The 20385-nt window shown below is 45.7% G+C and overlaps 1 protein-coding gene across 1 annotated transcript in view; it reads right to left on the bottom strand.

Annotated features, from left to right (window-relative positions):
- Positions 1-19593, bottom strand: part of tesca (tescalcin a) — a 28513-nt gene extending 8920 nt beyond the window's left edge. Inside the window, exons 1-6 of the mRNA XM_055655611.1 lie at positions 19374-19593; positions 13917-13986; positions 13729-13809; positions 12850-12989; positions 2707-2768; positions 1046-1150 (exon numbers count right to left, since the gene is read on the bottom strand). Coding sequence (XP_055511586.1) covers positions 1046-1150; positions 2707-2768; positions 12850-12989; positions 13729-13809; positions 13917-13986; positions 19374-19434 — 519 coding nt within the window. The 5' untranslated portion in view covers positions 19435-19593. The remainder of the gene's footprint in view (positions 1-1045; positions 1151-2706; positions 2769-12849; positions 12990-13728; positions 13810-13916; positions 13987-19373) is intronic.
- Between the last annotated feature and the right edge of the window lie 792 nt (positions 19594-20385).

The raw sequence follows: 20385 nt of genomic DNA, 5'->3' as shown, positions 1-20385 counted from the left end.
TCAGCACTGTTTCCACTCTCCTCCCACACTGACCCCTCCCTTCCTGCACTCTGTTTCGCTAAACAAGACAAACTACTTCGCTGCACTTGGCCCATGGGATAGGAGTGAACGTGGAAGGAGGAAGTAATTATTCAACAATAGTTATGTCATTCTCATATTCCAAATTAATGCCTGCATTGTATTCCGTCCCGCATTTCCCTACACAGGGAAGGATGAGGTAGGAATTTGAGTAAATGCTAATTGTAATTCATTGTATATAGTTGCCAACATGATCCAATCTCTAGGATAGGGCATGTCTAGTAAAAAATCATTTCTCGTACGGTTGTGATTGAGATGAGTCTCTCAATGGGTTGTCCAAGTGCCCCAAACAATAAATGCTGTTAAATAATCAAAATATTTTCATTCGATACCAGTCGGACCATTGTGCTCAGAAGGGGCTGATGGATAGATGGGTCAGGTGGGGGAGGCATGGGTGGGGATAGTCACCGAGACTGGAGGTGATGTGGTGAAAACAAAAGGGTGCAAATTGTGGCTAGGGTGCAAACTAAGAAAGAGAGGTGGGGAGTGAAATGTAGAACCAGGGGGAGGGATGGTGGTGGAAGGGAACAAGGGTGGGCTTGAGGAGAGGTGAAAACATAATGTTATCCAGTAAACTATCTTAAAAGCCTACATTTTGCCACACAGAAGTCCCTGTAGGTGTCCTTCTGCCTCTGCTTGCTGGTAGTTATAAACAGATTAGTTGATGGATGGAGAATCAGATATTCTGATAATAGCATATACTGTAACTATAAGAATGTTAGTCATAGTCTTGGTGATACAATGTGGAAATAGGCCCTTCGATAGAACTTGCTCACACAACCCAACATGCCCCATCTACACTAGTCCCACCTGCCTGTGTTAGGGCCATATCACTCTAAACCTATCCTATCCACGTACCTGTCTAAATATTTCTTAAACGTTACTATAGAACCTGCCTCGACTACCTCCTCCAGCTGCTCGTTCCATCAACCTTTGTGTAAAAAAGTTAGTCTGAAATGTTACAAACCGTTTGTCCCATACAGATGTTTGCAGCCTCCAACATTGCAGCGTCTGCTATTGACGAGGAAGTAACATCCGTAGTAGCTTTCTTGGATAATAATTCATCTACAATCTGGAAAAAAAGGTAACAAAAATTGATTTGGAACTATCAAAGCGAATAATGAAAACCAAATGCATTCTCAAAGACAGAAGATAATTAAGAAGCTGACTCATGGTTTTAAATCGACGTTTGAATCTTGTGACCAAATAACAGCGTTACATGTTTTTGAGGGTGACACCGTGTGGCAGCAGCAGTTGCATGCCTTACCGCACCAGAGACCCGGGTACAAACCTGACTACCAGTGCTGTCTGTACAGAGTTTATACGTTCTCCCTGCGGGTTTTCTCCGGGTGCTCCGGTTTCCTCCCACATTCCCAAAGACGTGCATCTTTATAGGTTAATTGGCCACTGTAAATTGCTCCTAGTGTGTGTGTGTGGGATACAACTAGTTCACAAGTGATCACTGGCCAACATGGACTCGGTGTTCGGAAGGGCCTGTTTCCTCACTGTTTCTCTAAACTAAACTCATTTTTGATGGTCACTTTTGTTTATACTTAAAAAAAAGTAATTTATTTTAACGTTTTATTTTTGGACGGTTGCAAGGTGGAACTTTCACAGCCAATCAAGTACTGCTGAAGTAGAATCATTATTGCAAAAACAGAGCAGCAGATATGTATACTCCAAACACTGAGCCAGTAATGGGAGGTAAATGCCAATTGTCAGAAGGATGTTGAAAATTGAAAAAAAACAAAATATAGATACTACCAGCAGGGCCAGCATTTATTGTATAGCCTAATGCCCCTGTCCCACTTAGGAAACCTGAACGGAAACCTCTTGAGACTTTGCGCCCCACCCAAGATTTCCGTGCGGTTCCCGTAGGTTCCCGGAGGTTTTTGTCAGTATCCCTACCTGCTTCCACTACCTGCAAGCCTCCGGGAACCGCACGGAAACCTTGGGTGGGGCGCAAACTCTCCAGAGGTTTCCGTTCAGGTTTCCTAAGTGGGACAGGGGCATTAGTAGTCCTCGGACCAAATAGCCTGCTGGGCTACTTCCAAGGCCAGTAAAGAGATCAAGTCAAGTCAAGAGAGTTTATTGTCATGTGTCCCAGATAGGACAATGAAATTCTTGCTTGCTGCAGCACGCAGAATATTTTAGGCATAAATACAGATCAGATCAGATCAGTGTGACCATATACCATAGAATATATATATATATATATATATATATACACACATAAATACACAGATAAAGTGCAATAGGCTGTTATCGTTCATAGTTTGTTTGAAGTTGTGTTTAATAGTCTGATGGCTGGGGGGAAGAAGCTGTGGGGAACAATCACGTTGCTTTGAGTCAGAACTTAGCTTCTTCCCTAAAGGATTTTTAGAAATCTTTAGAACACCCAATTTTTTTTTTTTGCTTATGGGAGTTGAACCATATAATTAGTCAGGACTTTGAATTGTTACTTCGGTAATATTAACATTCAACCAAATTCAGTTTGCATAATTCACATCCAATTTGGGCTTGGTAATCTGATACTTGATAGGATGGGCACCTGATGTAATATTTGTTTGGCACAGATGATAAAGCAGCCTTTGTATACTTTGATGTAACGAGCAAGATAATACAAACCTCTCTTAATTCTTCCAAAGTGATTTTTCCATCTCCATTAGTGTCGTACATGCGAAATAAAACTAGAAGGATAAGATAATTTAAGTTAGTGGGAGAGAACGTTACAGTGTGTAGAGTACTGAAAATGCGAATGATGTGCTACGCAGAAACAAATATTGCGACCAGGTTAAACCAATCTGTACATATTTCATACGTCTGAAGAATGGTCTCGACCCAAAACGTCACCCATTCCTTCTCTCCAGAGATGCTGCCTGTCCCGCTGAGTTACTCCAGCATTTTGTGTCTACCTTTGATTTAAACCAGCATCTGCAGTTTTTTTTTCCTACACATATTTCATATTGTTGGTGCAAAATTGGAGCAGGAACCTGGCCCATCGGAACTGGCTGATCCTCAATGAGAATGTCCTTTGTGATCTAGAGTCTGAATGCAATGTATTTTGCCAGAATATTACAGATATTGTAAGAAGTAACACATTCCGAGGGCCAGTCAGGACGTGTATTTCTGATAAGATTATCTGAGATAAATGTATATGCCAATTGAAATTCATGGGCTCAACTGATGTTAACAAGGAACAAGATTACTGACGGCAGGGTGGCACAGAGGCAGCGTTGCTGCCTTACAGCACCAGACACCCGGGTTCGATCCTGACTATGGGTGCTGTCTGTACGGAGTTTGTACGTTCTCCCCGTGACCACGTGCGTTTTCTCCGAGTGCTCCGGTTTCCACCCACCTTCCAAAGACTTGCAGGTCAATTGGCTACTGTAAATCATCGCTGCTGTGCAGGATAGATCTAGCGTACGAGGTGATCACTGGTTGGCGTGGACTCGGTGGGCCGAAGGGCCTGTTTCCATGCTGTATCTCCAAGCTAACTTAAACTAAACTAGGGATTTATTCATAAAGTAAGCTTCATAAATGGATATATACATCACACTTTTATGGATACTTTAATAAAAATAAAACTGTATTCATATAGCCAAAAATAGACATTTGGAAGAACTAAATGGGTTAAGCAGTATCTATGGAGGCCAAGGGAAGGTTGATGTTTCAGGTCAAGACCCTGCATCAGGACTTTGATGCAATTTATTCCTGGCTTCAGATTCCAACATCTGCAGTCTCACATTTCTGCATTTATACAGCATTTGAAAAGATGTTTAAATTAATAATGCAGATAGTGTTGCAATAAAAGAAATCTATGACTGTGCATTTCACAACGATGCATGCTAGGAGATTAATACTGTAATTTCCTGAAATGAGATCCTAATTACACAAGACAATAGAATGTGAAATAAGACAGCCACGGTGGCGCTGTGGTAGAGTTACTGCCTTACAGCGACCCTTGCTTAGAACTGCGGTAGAGAGGGTGGTGGGGGGTGTAAGATGGAGGACTTTCAGTTATCAAAGAAGAACTGGAAGGGAAGAGTGAAGTGTAAGACAGATAGGATGGAGATGGGTTAAGACAGGTCAGGTGAAAAGGAAATAATTATTGATTGTCAGAAAAACGTTTTAAAGAAACAGGGTGTGAAAGGGACGCGAGCATGATAAACAGGAACTGATGTGAGAGAAGCTTATTCGAAGCTGGAGGATTCAGTGTTGACTTTCAAGAGCTGCAAGGTTCTAGGCAGCAGATAAGATGTTCTTCCATTTTACATTGGGTTTCATTATATCACTGGAGGAGGCTGCAGATGAACGGGTTGGAGTGAGAGAGGGATGAGTGAGCAGTGAATTGGCCTGCAACAGGAAACGCATGATCATTTATGTGGATAGAGCACTCCTGTGGAAAGTGCATAGTGAATGAATTTCTGGGCCCGGATTTCCCCTCATGGATAGGCTCGCATTATGGTTTGCTTACGAGAAACATAAAAAATAGGGGCAAGAATGGGCTGTTCAAGCCTATTTCACTGTCTACTGTATTCTTGTCCTTTCTCTGAATCATTTGGCATTAAGGAAAACATTTTCCTCTTCCTCAAAAAGATTTGGTATTTGTTTATTATTGTCACGTACAATGAAAAGCTAGAGTTGGTGCCCGGGTTTAATCCTGACCTTGGGTGCTGCCTGTGTGGAGTTTGCACGTTCTCCCTGTAGCCACGTGGGTTCTCCCAGTTTCTTCCCACATCCCAAAGACATGTGGATTTGTAGGTTAATTGACCTCCATAAATTGTCCCTAAGGTATAGGGAGAGGATGCGAAAGCGGGATAACAGAACTGATATGTATGGGTGATAAATGACCAGCATAGACTCAGTGGGCCGAAGGGCCTGATTTCATGGTGTAACTCTAGACACAACTAAACTAAACTTTGTTTGCATGATAAACGACTTGGGCTCCACTTTTTTTTATACACACATAGTGCGGGGGGGTCTCACACGGTTTGAATTTGAATATATTTAAGACTGCAAGATAAGGTGGTCAAAAAGGCTTTTGGCACGTTGGCCTCCATCAATCAGAGTATTGAGTATGGAAGTTGGGAGGTCATGTTGCAGTTGTATGAGACGTTGATGAGACCGCGTTTGGAATATTGTATTCAGTTCTGGGCACCATGTTAGAGGAAAGATATTGTCAAGCTTGAAAGGGTTCCGAGAAGATTTACAATGATGTTGCCAGGACTAGAGGGTGAGAGCTGTAGGGAGAGGTTGAGTAGGCTGGGTCTCTATTCCTTGGAGCGCTGGAGGAATCTTATAGAGGTGTACAGAATCATGAGAGGAATAGATCGGGCAGATGCGCAGAGTCTCTTGCCCAGAGTTGGGGAATCAAGGACCAGAGGACATAGGTTCAAGGTGAAGGAGAAAAGATTTAATAGGAATCCGAGGGGTAACATTTTCACACAAAGGGTGGTGGGTGTATGGAACAAGCTACCAGAGGAGATAGTTGAGGCTGGGACAGCGTTTAAGAAACAGTTAGCCAGGTACATGGATAGGGCAGGTTTGGAGGGATATGGACCAAGTACAGGCAGGTGAGACTAGTGTAGCTGGGCCAATGTTTGCTGGTGTGGGCAAGTTGGGCCAAAGGGCCTGTTTCTACACTGTATAACTCTATGACTCTCTGATTATGACATTGATCTGAAATGTTATTTCTATTTCTGAAATCCTGTCTTACAAAACAGGAAATGAAAGGGCGTGAGGAATTGCAGTTGACCTGGCAGAGGCATTTATAACTTTTAAAGGGTTAAGATAGTGCAGAGAGAAGTACGCACAGAAGTACAGCATCTGGGATTGACATACACAGGAGTTAAACGTCAAAGATTTGGAACAGAAGGTGGGGAGATGTTTGCACTCCAAGAGATAAGATTCTCTTGAAATCATTTCCAGGACCAGTGATTGCAGTTGAAATTATTGCAACAGTGAAGATTAGATTGGAGACGGGATGAAAGTGATGGGCGAGTAAATGTGATTGAAATAACTTGCGTGCGTAGAGAGTAAACATTGACACAACTTGAACAAGCAGAATGGCTCATTTCCCCGTTGCAACGATGGTGTGTTTCTTTTAGGGTGGAGCAGCGGTGCAGCGAGTAGAGCTGCTGCCTCACAGGACCAGAGACCACGGTTCAATCCTGACTTTGGCTGCAGTGTGTGTGGAGTTTGCACGTTCTCCCTGTGACTGCACGGGTTTCCTCCCGATGCTCCAGTTTCTTCCCACATCCTAAAAATGTGCAGGTTTGTAGGTTAATTGGACTCTGTAAATATCCCCCAGTGTGAACATAAAAGTGGGATAACAGAACGAGTGTGAGTGGGTGATCGGCTGATGGTGTGGACTCGGTGGCCAAGGGCCGATCTTTCAATCGATTGATCATTCTTTCAAGCAATCAATCAATCAAACTGTACCTTTAGGCCTGGATAACTAAGATTTTGGCTGGATCTGTCACGTCATGGGTTGTATTGAGTAATAGATTCAGATCTTAAACATTGCTTCTTATTTAGAAACATAGAAACATAGAAAATAGGTGCAGGAGTAGGCCATTCGGCCCTTAGAGCCTGCACTGCCATTCAATATGATCAAGGCTGATCATCCAACTCAGTATCCTGTACCTGCCTTCTCTCCATACCCCCGGATCCCTTTAGCCACAAGGGCCACATCTAACTTCCTCTTAAATATAGCCAATGAACTGGCCTCAACTACCTTCTGTAGCAGAGAGTTCCAGAGATTCACCACTCTCTGTGTGAAAAATGTTTTTTTCATCTCAGTCCTAAAGGATTTCCCCCTTATCCTGAAACTGTGACCCCTTATCCTGAAACTGTGACCCCTTGTCCTGGACTTTCCAGGATATGACCGTATGTACGGATTGTTTTTGATGGGCTACAAGTTCCTAAGGGTTTCTGTCATATGATTTAAAGTAAAGCCAAAAGGCAAATGTTAATACTTTACCCAATAAATATTTATAGTTAGCATTTCTTTTTAAACCAATAACGCCTTTAACAACCAGCTGCCGAGGAAGTCTGTTGTTTAGCTGCTTTCCTCTGTATTGTACAATATACAGTTGGCAATCTCAGAGCAACTTCATAAATGACTATCAGCATCAGATGTTTTCTGAGATCAGCACTGGGGAAATTATGTGCAAACAAAATAGGGGAAATGACTGAAGCCGTTGTTCTCCTTTAACTGCGGCACTTCTCTCTCACCCCAACCACAGTGCTCACAACACCACTTCTTTCTACCCTTATCTGTTTTAATTTTGCTGCTCTGGCTCCCTGGTCCAGAACCTCGTGCTCATCACCCTGCTTCTCACAGATGCTGCAGTGATAAAGGCCTGTTGCTATTTTTCACACAACAAACTGGGAACCAGCTTCACCCTCCTTCAAATATACCCAACATTTTGTTTCACACACAATGTGGGCACTTCGAATCTTTTGAAGAACCTGCGACTGCTTCTCGGGGTGTGGCGAAGGAGATACCTACTTCACAACTGTAGTGCCCCCCTCATTCTTCCAATGCACACACACACACGCACACACACATACACGCACACACACACACACACACACACACACACACACACGCAAGAGACAACATTACCCACCACCACACTTTCATTTTGCAAGACTGTCTCAACTGTCTCACTGCAGTACTTGTTACATCCGTACTCCCAATTCACAGCGTCCAGTTTTCCCAAATCCTGGAAACTCTGCCTTCATGCAGTCAAATTCTTCAGCACATTACTACTGCTTCCACAGTCCATTGATCTGAAATGCTATTTCTATTTCTATCTGAAATCCTGTCTGACATAACAGAAAATGAAAGGGCGTAGGAATTGCAGTTGACCTGGCAGAGGCATTTCTAACTTTTAAAGGGTTAAGATAGTGTACTTCTCTCTGCACTATTTCAGGCTGGAGAGCGGTCAGCATCTGGGATTGACATATACAGGAGTTAAACGTCAAAGATTTGGAACAGAAGGTGGGGAGATGTTTGCACTCCAAGAGTTGAGATTTTCTCAGGAATCATTTCCAGGACCAATCGCAGCTGAAATTATGCCAACAGTGAAGATTAGAACACAAAGTGTGGCGGGTGTATGGAACAAGATGTCGGAGGAGGTAGTGGAGTCTGGTACTATCCCGACGTTTATGAAACAGACAGGTACATGGTTGGGACAGGTTTGGAGGGATTTGGACCACACGCGGGCAGGTAGGTCTAGTGTAGCTGGGACATGTAGGCTGGCGTGGGCAAGCTGGGCTGGAAGGCCTGTTTCCACGCTGTATCACTCTATGACTATGACTAAGGGGCTTCTAACGTGTTATAAGTAGATGCATTAAAAATTGGTGCTGTTGATCATGTTAAAGCTGTAATTAGTATTTTATATTGCTGAAAACAACTTCTAATGGATAAACATAGGGCATGTGGTACTTTTTGAATGAAAAGCTATGAACCCAGAATGACTGGAGTCTGCTGTAGTGGCTCGATAGGGTATATGTTCTGAGGCAAGTCCAACAGGATACCCAGGGGACAAATTATTTAAAGGTGCACAGTCATTGCCTTCAATCACATAGTTCATTGCCACTGACAAAGATCTGCTATCAGTTTATAAGGGAAACCCAGCCTTCTGTGGAGGGCCCGTGCTCTAATGTAATATGAGTGACATCATCCACTGCCTTTTGCATGACTGAATAGGAATTGAAATTGCATTTGCTTCAGGTCAAAGTAGTTTAGTTTAGTTTAGAGATACATCACGGACACAGGTCCTTTGGCCCACTGAATCCACACTGACCAGCGATCCCTGCACACTACCCTACACACTAGGGACAATTTACAATTTTACCGAAGCCAATTAACCTACAAAACTGTACGCCTTTGGAGTGTGGGAGGAAACCGGAGCTCTCAGAGAAAACCCATGCAGGCCACGAGGAGAACGTACAAACTCCATACAGACAGCACCCGTGGTCAGGTTGGAACCCGGGTCTCTGGCGCTGTAAGGCAGCAAGTCTAGCACTGCATCACCATGCCACCCAAACTTGTTCAAATGTCTTTTCGATATTCGCCCTTTACGGAAATAACACCAAGCTCCAGCTGCCCCTGAAGTCCCTGGAGGAGGAGTTTAAGGTGACTCGGGCCAGAGAGGTGATGCTGTACAGGGACTCCAGCGACCCCAAGGTGGCTCAGGCAGGGGTGGAGGTGAAAACTGGGCGGAAGTGGAGAGCCGGCGAAGCCGTGCTGCAAGCAGAATCCTGGATACACCAGAGTCCTGGTGGGAGCAGTGACTCGGGGAAGAGCTGGCCTGGGAATCTTCCCATCTCCCCAGTTTGACAAGGCCAAGGGGAAGGAGAGGCGCAGGCTGGTCCAGGAGGAAGTGATGGCAGTGGTGGAGGAGGTGAGGTCTACCAGAGCAGTTGGATTGAGGCAGCAGGGAGCCTGGACAAGGTGGGAGCAGGCCATGGACCGAAAGTCACATGGACTGAGCTCTGGCAGGCTGAACCACAGCACATCAAGTTCCTGGTCCAGGCAGTGTATGATGTCCTGCCCAGCCCATCGAACTTCTTCATCTGGGGCAAAGCGGAATCTCCAGATTGCCCGCAATGCTCAGGCAAGTTGGAGCACATCCTGAGCTGTTGCCCAAAGGCTCTTGGGCAGGGCCAGTACACATGGCGTCACGATCAGGTTCTTAAACCCATTGCAGAAGCCATCAGCATGGGAATCAGCAGCTGCAGACGAGCACGCCCCACCACCCAGATGATCACCTTCGTAAAGGCCGGAGTGCAGCTGCCAAGAACCACAGCAGCCAGGAATCCGTCAGGAATCCTGGCGACTGCGCAGGACTGGCAGCTTTCCGTAGACCTGGTGAAACAGCTGAAGTTCCCACGGCACATTGCCACGACCACCCTGAGGTCAGATATCCTCCTGGTCTCAGAGGCGACCAAAAACATCGTCTTGTTGGAACTGACAGTGCCGTGGGAGGACCGTCTGGAGGAGGCCCACGAGAGGAAGATGGCCAAGTATGATGAGCTGGTCATAGACTGCTGTAAGCAGGGCTGGAAGGCAAGGTGTATGCCCATCGAGGTTGGCTGCAGAGGTTTTGCAGGGCAATCGCTCTACAAAGCCTTGAGTGCACTGGGCTTAAACGGAGTGGCAAGGAGAAGGGCCATCAAGAACACCACAGAGGCAGCGGAGAAGGCCTCGAGATGGCTCTGGATCAGGAGAGGAGGTCCATGGGGAGGAGCGAATGCCACCTGAACACAAGTCGTGGTCTGATCAACCACGGCTGGGTCGCCTGGGTGAGGGTGTCTGATGTTGAAAGACCCGAAACACCCAATGACCCCAGGTTATATCACTGATGATGTGTTCAGGAGCATCTATCGATGTATTTGTATCAATAGTACCTCCCTCAACCACCACCTCTAGCAGTGTGTTCCATATATCCACCTGTGTTGATGAACAAGAGAGAGAGTAGTACAGGTTACAGGCTTCTGAATGGTCTTTCCATAAGATACATTACAGTCCGATTCACCTCTACACCACTGCAAACATTGGACTTTGTCTCTGGAACTGGTGCAGTACAATGCTGAAAACTATATTGAGCACTTTCCCTTCATTCCACCTATTGTACAGTAATATCTGATTGTGTTTATGTACAGTAATATCTGATTTGATTAGACAGCAGGCAAAACCAAGCTTATCACTGAAGCTCGGTACACATGACAATAGTAAACCTGAACCTAAACTGAAGTGTACATTTCTCTGCATCCTCTGGAGCCAAGTCCCTGCTTTCAAACCCATTGATCGATGTGAGGCAGTGCCTGATAGAAACTAGCCACAACCTCATGAGAAGTCCTGTGTAGCCGACCCTGCTCTGAGCGGAAATGGAAACGTTTAAGTGAGGCACCATTGCCCCTGCTGGCACATGGTTTATTTGACATATAGGAATGCATCCACACCTAGTGTAAAATAAACATTTGGAAACACATTCCAAAGTACCTGTAACTTTACTCTGTTTGCTTTTACTGTGGCAGAAAGAGTTTGGCTAAGAAGTTTAGTAATTTAGAATGGGCAGAATGTCACAACTCCATCCAATGAACTGAGGACTGCTGTAGCAAAATGGAGATCATGGAGGCAACATATCGACTCCTGTCTGAAACGTAGCCGACTTTCTTTCCAACGAGTTTTCTCAAGTCAACTCGAGATTATTGTCATACGCACAAGTGTGGGGTGGTACAGGTACAATGAAAATCGTGCTTGCAACAGCATCAGAGGCTCACAGACACATAAAAAACAAGTAAGAAGGGTCCCGACCCCAAACGCCATCTATCCATTTTCTCCAGAGACGCTGCCTGTCTCGCTGTTACTTTGGTAAAAACCAGTATCTGCAGTTCTTTTTTTTTTAAACTTAATTTATTACAAATTATGCTTCCTTATTACTAATTATGCTTAAATCACACACAATATTTCTAAAGGAATTAAAATATTAGTGCAAAACACAATTAGAAATAAAAAGTCCATGGCAATTGTTATTCTGAAGAACGTAATTAAAAGCAGAAACTGGCTTCAACGAGTCATGCTGATGTTTAATCTGCCTGCCGCTCTACAGCATTAATCCTAAATCCCTTGATACCCTTATCTCTATCAAAGAGAAGAAATACTAGGCAAACTCCTGGGGCTAAGGCTCTGCGTGGAAGGAAGTGGCTGCAGGTATAATAGACGTTGGTTGTAATGCATCAAAACTCCCTGTATTTGGAATGCTTCCAAATGATTGGAAAAACTGCAGGTAAAACATAATTGTACAAGGAATTCCATGATTGTGCAATAACCAATATTGGGCATCACTATTCTGATCTTATTATTGAAGGGAAGTAGTTGGTGACGCAGCTGAAGATGTTTGGGCCTAGGAAGCCATCCTGAGGAACTCCTGCAGAGATGTCCCGTGGCTCAGATGATAGACGACCAACCATCACAACCATCATTCTTGTGCTTGGATGATTCCAATGGCCAGAAGGTTTTTCCCCTGATTCCCCGCAGACTCCATTTTATCTTTGATGCAATAGTTGAACATGGATTGGTTTGAAGATGAGTGCAGTTACTCTCACTCAACGTCTCTGGAGTCCAGCTCATTTGCTGACGTTTGGACTAATCCCGGAATGGGATCAGAAGCTAAGTGACTCTATAAAGTTGAGTAAAGCAGGGAAAAGGCCACAATCACATGATCACCGAGTCTAGGGAAGCAATACTTTGGTGCATCAGATCATTGAACTTTTTCACTTGCCCAGTCTCTAGTTACATATTATTGTTAACATGTTAAGTCTGAGGCATGATTCATACGCACAAATTACCATTAACTCATTAATATTCCATTACCATGAAGTATCCTGTACTCCATTACTATTACCATTCTTGATTAGTACGGGTGTCCGAGGTTATGAGGGGAAGGCAGAAGAATGGGGTTAGGAGGGAGAGATAGATCAGCCATGATTGAATGGCATAGACTTGATGGGCCGAATGGCCTAATTCTGCTCCTATCACTTATGATCTTATAACCTTATGACAGCTATGCACCGCTCAGTGAAAACGCATCCACACACAGCAGGCGTGAAGCAATCCAAGACAATTAGCAGATTTTTAAGTTAATGAAAAATATGCTCTTTATACTCTATCTTAATAATATTATACAACCGCGCAAAATGCAAAATTCATAATGACTTGCGCACAAAATATACATCAGTGTTTGGACTTACATTTAAGTTTTTCAATTTTGCAGAACTCCAAGTCTTCCTTTGGGTGGGTATCCTCCACATGTTGGAAAAACGACAACGTGGTCAGGAAGTTTTCAAATGTGATTTCATCAACTCTTTCTTTCGACCGTAAGCCCAGGTTTCTGGGAAAATGCACAAAGGAATTAGGGTGAAATGATTACATCAGGAAGGATCCAAAGCATTTTAAATATCACCGTCTTGTTTTGCTGTTGTGGGACCTACTCTCGGGGAAGGAGCAGTTTCCCACCTTAAGCACCCATTGTTCTCACTCTCAATCCCAATCTACAAAACTGCTTCTCGTTGTGTACAACACTGCCTCTATGCTTCATATGAGCCACTTCTGTGGTCAATCTAGGATCTCCAGTTTTATAGACACAAAAGGACCCTTCAGACAGTCTGAAGAAGGGTTTTAACCCAAAACATCACCTATTCCTTTTCTCTGGAGATGCTGCCTGACCTGCTGAGTTACCCCAGCATTTTATGCCTATCTTCGATGTAAACATGCATCTGCAGTTCCTTCCTACATATCTTCAGTTTTGTTCTGCTTACTCTTGCCTTTGTAGATTTTGCTTGAAAGTACCAGGAGAGATTACAGACTTCAATTTCATTGATCTGTGTTAGATTTGCAACTTAATAAAAGCAGTGGGGTAACCCATCAAGTACATTTATAATTATTTAGAAATAAATAGCACAGCACAGGAGCAGGCCCTTCGGCCTGACTGATCTGTGCCAATCATAATGCCAATCTAATCTCATCCCATCTCTGCACTTGGCATGTATACCTGTATTTTTATGTAGTTCTACTAGTTCAATTACACAGCAATATATAAGCAACGTTATTTTAAAATGCTGATTACTCACCTCCCGTCAAAAAATGCATTTACGATTCTTGATTTAATGGGATTACTGTCCAAATCTGGAACATTGTCAAAGCTGTTTCTGCTGGAAAGTTAAAATGGAGAGGCATTTATGTCATTGTGTGGCTGCTCCATCCTAATACAAAAAAGCAACTGTTCTAAGATATGACTGTTGCAGAAGAAATGTTTTACCTCATTGTAGTCTTCCCATCAGTGAGATGTAGGAACCTTCTGTGCAGGATTTCAATTTGCTCTGCAGAAACTGGGAAGAATGAAATTCTACACATGAGAAGTCACAGCCATGGAAACACTTCCACATCCTTAGCACCTCCTGCCTGGTAGAACCCAGCGTTCACACTGGGTGACTGGGTAGCAGATTGGGCTCCACAAGTATTTGACACCCACATGTGTCAAATCCACAGTACAAATCCAACGCAATTTACAAATACGCAGATGACACCATGGTAGTGGGCCAAATATTAAATAATGACGAGATGGAGTACAGGAAGGAGATTGAGAACCTGGTAACCTGGAATCAAGACAGCAACCTTTCTCTCAATGTCAGCAAGACAAAGGCGATCGTGATCGGCTTCAGGAAGTGAAGCGGTCGGTACATACTGTATATATTGACAGCACTGAAGATGCTTGAAAGCTTCCAGTTCCTCAGAGTAAACATCACCTGCAATTTGTCCTGGACTCACCACATTGAAGCACTGGCCAAGAAAGCACACCCATGCCTCTACTTCCTTAGAAGGCTTAGGAAGGTCGGCATGTCCCCAACAACTCTCACCGACTTCTACAGATGTGCTGCAGAAAGCATTTATCGGGAAGCATCGCAGCATGGTTTGGGAACAGATCCATCTGAGACCGCAAGACATTGCAGAGAATTGTGAATGCAGCCAGGCCATCACACAAACCAACCTCCCTTACACTTCACGCTGCCTTGGCAAGGCCACCAGCATAATCAAGGATGAGTCTCACCCCAGACACCCACTTCTCTCCTGTCCCATCAGGCAAGAGGTACAGAAGAGTGAAAACACACACCTCCTGATTCAGGGACAGTTTCTTCTCCGCTGTTATCGGCTACTGAACCATCCTATCAACAACTAGAGAGTGGTCCTGCACTACTATCCATCTCACTGGAGACCCTCAGACTATCTTTTATCGGCTTTCTGGGCTTTATTTTGCACTAAACGTAATTCCCTTTATCCTGTATCTGTTCACTGGACTGCTCAATTCTAATCGTGTATAGTCTTTCTGCTGACTGTTTAACACACGTGACAAAAAGGTTTTAACTGTACCTCCCTACACGTGACAATAAATTAAATAAACTAACATTCCAGGAACCCCTAGCTGTCCCAGCGTGATACAGTCCTGGATGTGTTCATTGCCACTCCAAGTGTATTGGAGTTATTACACATGTGCCATACTCCCATATGCACCCATCTCTGCCATGTGGACCAAACACCGCTGGAGGCCCCACTAAAGTTGGATGAGCATGCAGTTTTGGAGCAGCTGCACGGAGCGACGGTGGAAGGTACCGACTGCATTGCCAGGGCAGGGTGACCCCTACATCACGACCCAGGGCCGTCATCAGGCCAACTGACCTTTAAGGCCAGGATAAGTTGATATTTTCAAGAACTTTTGAGCGCTACAAATTGGCTATTCTTTGCATACTGCCTCAGAAATCTACTTTTTTACATTGCAATTATCATATTCATTTACTTATGTATGACTGTACTTATGTATATGATTTAACTGGATTGTATGCAAAATAAAGCATTTCATTGCATCTAAGAATCACACAGCCTGGAAACAGGCCCTTCGGCCCAACTTGCCCACCCCGACCAACATGTCCCATCTACACTAGTCCCACCTGCCTGTGTTTGGTCCATATCCCTCTAAATCTGTTCTATCCATGTACCTGTCTAAATGTTTCTTAAACATTGCGATGGTACCTACTCTTCTGGCAGATTGTTCCATACATCCGTTGAAAAAGTGACCCCTCAGATTCCTATTAAGCCTTTCCCCCCCTCACCTTAAACTTATTGCTCTGGTTCTTGATTTCCCTACTCTGGGCGAGGGACTCTGTTCGTCTACCCAATCTATTCCTCTCATGGTTTTATACACTCAGAGGATGATACAGTATAACGTCTTCTGCCTGAAGGTGTTTGAGTCAGGCAATGGGGCGATGAATGGGTCGTCCTTGAGGTGAACAATGGAGTAAGACATCATGCGTTCAACACCGTCATTCTATCCATACAAATATTTGACATGTGACAACAAAATAACCACTACACTTGTGTAGGAGGAAACTGCAGATGCTGTTTACACCAAAGAAAGACACAAAGTGCTGGAGTAACTCAGCGCGACAGGCAGCATCTCTGGATAGAAGGAAAGAGTGACGTTTTGGGTTGAGACCCTCCTCAGCCTGAAGAAGGGTGTCAACCCAAAACGTCACCCATTCCTTCTATCCAGAGATGCTGCCTGTCCCGCTGAGTTACTCCAGCACTTTGTGTCTAACTACTATAATAGTTGACACACAACTATCATTAACCTCAAACTATTATTTTAAATATCAGTTTAAGTAACTAAGAGAACATTTTCAAAGAAAGATTCCCTGCAGCATAACATTAATTCACATAAATTAAACTGAAAACTAGACGAGTATAAAAGTTCCCAATGGTTTAGGTGCAATCTGTAGCTGTATCAGGCTGTAATCTAATGCTGCCAACGCCCCTGTGTTTGACACACAGTGCGGTTATATATTTATCCTGTTAATTATGGGGAAGGTTTTCTCTTCCAAGTTTTGGATATTTGTTGTGGGGTGATGCACCTAGATGCAATGAAATGCTTTATTTTGCATACAATCCAGTTAAATTTGGATTTAAATGAAACGACAAGGTTGGCTTTCCACGAACCTGGAAAGCTAACCTTGGCTTTTTTGTGTCAGCAATTAAATAATCTATATACTTATAAAACTCTGATCTTGGATGTGGATGTATTTGTGTGTGGATTTGTGTGGTTATTTATGTGTTTGGCTGTGATTCACATTTCCTCGAAAACCCGACGCACTAACGGTGAATTTTTTGCATATTCCGATAGAGATTTACCTCATGATCTCGAAAATCGCCTCGTCTGAAAATTTGATTCATTATTTCCCGAATTATTTCTTCAAATTGTTCACAAATCTGAGATCTTTTTAAAAACTAAAGAGCTGATGACGTCACAATGGCTCTGATCCTCGCGACCAGCTGCGCAGAGTTTTCAAAGCGCAGCCTGCTGGCCACTGTTTTTGCACGCGCCGCAGGTTACGTTAACCCCCCCACCCCGGTTCTTCAAAAGATGCAGAAAGAATGAACAAGTGGGCTCTGTTCTGCAGATCCCAAAAGCTTCCGAAGGAGCTTCTGAGAGCTTAAGAGCGCTTCCGAGGTCGACTGCTAACGCCTCGGCTCGGCTTTCCTGAGAACTCCCGAGAGCGGCCGAGAGCTTTGTAGTAGAGTCAGGCCCTGTACTAGAGCCCCCTCTCTCTCCCCGGGCTCCCTCCGCTTTTTGCAGCCCGCTCACTCACCCGGCTCCCTCCCCCCTCCACCTCTTCCCATCCTCCCTCTCCCCCTCCCCTCTCCTCCCTCCTCTCTACCCCCCCTCTCTCTCCCCCCTCCTCCTCTGCTCCCCCCCCTCCTCTTTCCCCTCTTCTCTCTCCCCCCTCTCTCTCTCCCCCTCCCCCCCCCTCCCTCCTCCTCTCTCTCCCCCCCTCTCTCCCCCTTCCCCCCCCTCCCCCCCCCGTCTCTCCCCCCTCCCACACCTCCCCCCCCCCCCCCCTCCCCCACCTCTCCCCTACCGTCTCCCCCCCCCCCCCCCCCCCCCCCCCCCTACCCTCTTGGCCCTCTACCGTCATATATATTACCCCCTCCCTGAAAATGGACCCCCCCCCCCCGTAAAGCACCTACAGTACTTTGGAAGATTTGGGGGTAATATATATTACTTTACCATGTTCCCTTGAAAATGGACAGGGTCAGTATAATTCAGAGAGTGTAAAGCCACAGTTTTTTTGAAGTGGGTCAGGCAGCCTTTTTGAAGAACATGCATAGGTGACATTTCAGGGTCGGGACAGGTCATTCTGAAGAAGGGTCACGACCCAAAGTGTCTCCGATCCATGATCTCCAGAGATGCTGCCTGACCTGCTGAGTCACTCCAGCACTTTGTGCCTTTTTTTAGGAAGTAGCATCTGTATAGAGCCCTAGTGAGACCACACCTGGAGTATTGTGTGCAATTTTGGTCCCCTAATTTGAGGAAGGACATTCTTGCTATTGAGGGAGTGCAGCGCAGGTTTACAAGGTTAAGGTTAATTCCCGGGATGGCGGGACTGTCATATGCTGAGAGAATGGAACTGCTGGGCTTATACACTCTGGAGTTTAGAAGGATGAGAGAGGATCTCATTGAAACATATAAGATTGTGAAGGGCTTGGACATGCTAGAGGCAGGAAACATGTTCTCGATGTTGGGAGCGTCCAGAACCAGGGGCCACAGTTTAAGAATAAGGAGTAAGCCATTTAGAACGGAGACGAGGAAACACTTTTTCTCACAGAGAGTGGTGTGTCTGTGGAATTCTCTGCCTCAGAGGGCGGTGGAGGCAAGTTCTCTGGATGCTTTCAAGAGAGAGCTAGATAGGGCTCTTAAAGATAGCAGAGTCAGGGGATATGGGGAGAAGGCAGGAACGGGGTAGTGATTGGGGATGATCAGCCGTGATCACATTGAATGGCGGTGCTGGCTCGAAGGGCCAAATGGCCTACTCCTGCACCTATTGTCTATTGTCACCCATTCCTTCTCTCCAGAGATGCTGCCTGTCCCCGCTGAGCTACTCCAGCATTTTGTGTCTATAATAGAATTATTTACAGTCACATTGCTGGGAACCATCTGCCCGGTTCTCCTCTGCCCAAATGCGAGAGGTGAGCCCCCACCTCTACCGGAGGAGGTGAGATCAGCTGGTGATGAAAGGGTCAGCAGGTTGAAACGTTAACCCCACTCGCCTCTCTCCTCCGACGCTGCCCGACCTGCTGTGCACTGCCAGCTACTGTTGTTGTTTAAAAGCGCAACATTCCAAGCTCGTTGGTGTAACAATTAGAAATTGCTACACCCGGCTCTTGTCCCCGATTAGAAATAGCTGCGCCCAGGATATTCTTCGGGGATTAAATAGAGACTTAACCAACCGCCGGGCAACCAACCCCGACTCCACTTCCAGTGGAGTCGGGGTTGGTTGCTCGGCAGTTGGAGACTGTTGTGTAGATGCTGGTTTAAACCGAAGATCGGACGTAACTCAGCGGGACAGGCAGCATCTCCCTTCTTCAGACTGTTGGTTGAAGTGGCTTGTGGCAGGGAGGGTGTAAGTGCCGGGGGTGGGTGAGGAGCTCGCGTGTGGGGGCAACCGCCAAGCTGGGGGGCGAGGGGCAGAAGGAATATCTGGCCCCCACGTTTGAAAACGCCCGACACAACCCACTCCCCCCAGGGGACTGGAGAAGTGTCACGGTGTACACCCGAGCACAGACCCTCAGAAACTGTGGCCCCGGTCACCCCGCTCTGTCCCCACCAGTTACACGGCAGCGGTTGTCAGCGGCTCCCCCCGAGTTTACATCTAAACCCCGCACTTACAGCTGGTGGAGTCGGTAAGGTTGCGGATCTCCCTGGCGGACAGCGACGGCGAGGCGCCCATGCTCTCACGGTCCCGGGGATCAGCGGGCTTCTGGAGACTGACTGACCCAGCCCAGCCCACCCGAGGGAGGGGGGAATGGACGAGCGCAGGCACTCGGGATGTCCTCGTCCTCGTCCTCGTCCTCGTCCCAGTCCACTTGCTCTCTCTCACTCCAGTTTCAAGATTCTCCCGTGTCGAGGATTCTTCCGGGTCCCTCCTGCTCAATCTATGACGCTCGCCGCTCACACAAGCCCAGCTGTTTACTCTTCCAACTCGGCAGCTCATCACTGGGCAGGCAGTCGGACAGCCGGGGAACAGACCATTCGGCCCGGCTTGCCCATGCCGACCCAAGGCGTCCCATCCACGCTGGTCCCACCTGCACTCGTTTGGCCCATATCCCATGAAACCTGTCCTATACTGTATACTGCCGTACCCTTGTGCTGTATCTGAGATGCTGATCAAAGATGTCTCCAAGTGCCTGAATATAGTGATACCTGTACTGAACTGCATTACAAAAATGAATCTTACTGTACCTCGGTACATGTGACAACTAAAGTACTATTGAAGAACCATGTCTATATACCTGTTCAAATGTATTTTAAATGTTATTATTGGACCTGCCTCAACTATCTCATTCCATATACCCACCACGTTGTGTGTGGAAAAAGTTACCGTTCAGATTCCTATTAACTCTTTCCTCCCTCATTTTAAACTTGTCCTCCGGTTCTGGTCAGGGTAAAAGGCTCTGCGTATCTACCCTATTCTCAAGCAACTTGGTTGCTTGCTGACCCATCCCCCTACTATTTCTCCCCCCCCCCCCCCCCCACCCCCCATATCTCCCCCCACCCACTCCCCTGTCCCCCACCTGAACTCACACCTTTTCCTCCTTGTCCCTTCCCATCCTCCCACATTCCCTCCTCTGGCTTCACAATGTGCAACTCTTCAATCCTTCTGTCTCGCACCTTGTTTTTA

Source organism: Leucoraja erinacea, chromosome 25, assembly GCF_028641065.1.
Source record: "Leucoraja erinacea ecotype New England chromosome 25, Leri_hhj_1, whole genome shotgun sequence".
Taxonomy (NCBI): domain Eukaryota; kingdom Metazoa; phylum Chordata; class Chondrichthyes; order Rajiformes; family Rajidae; genus Leucoraja; species Leucoraja erinaceus.
This window is presented reverse-complemented; position numbering and strand designations above follow the sequence as displayed.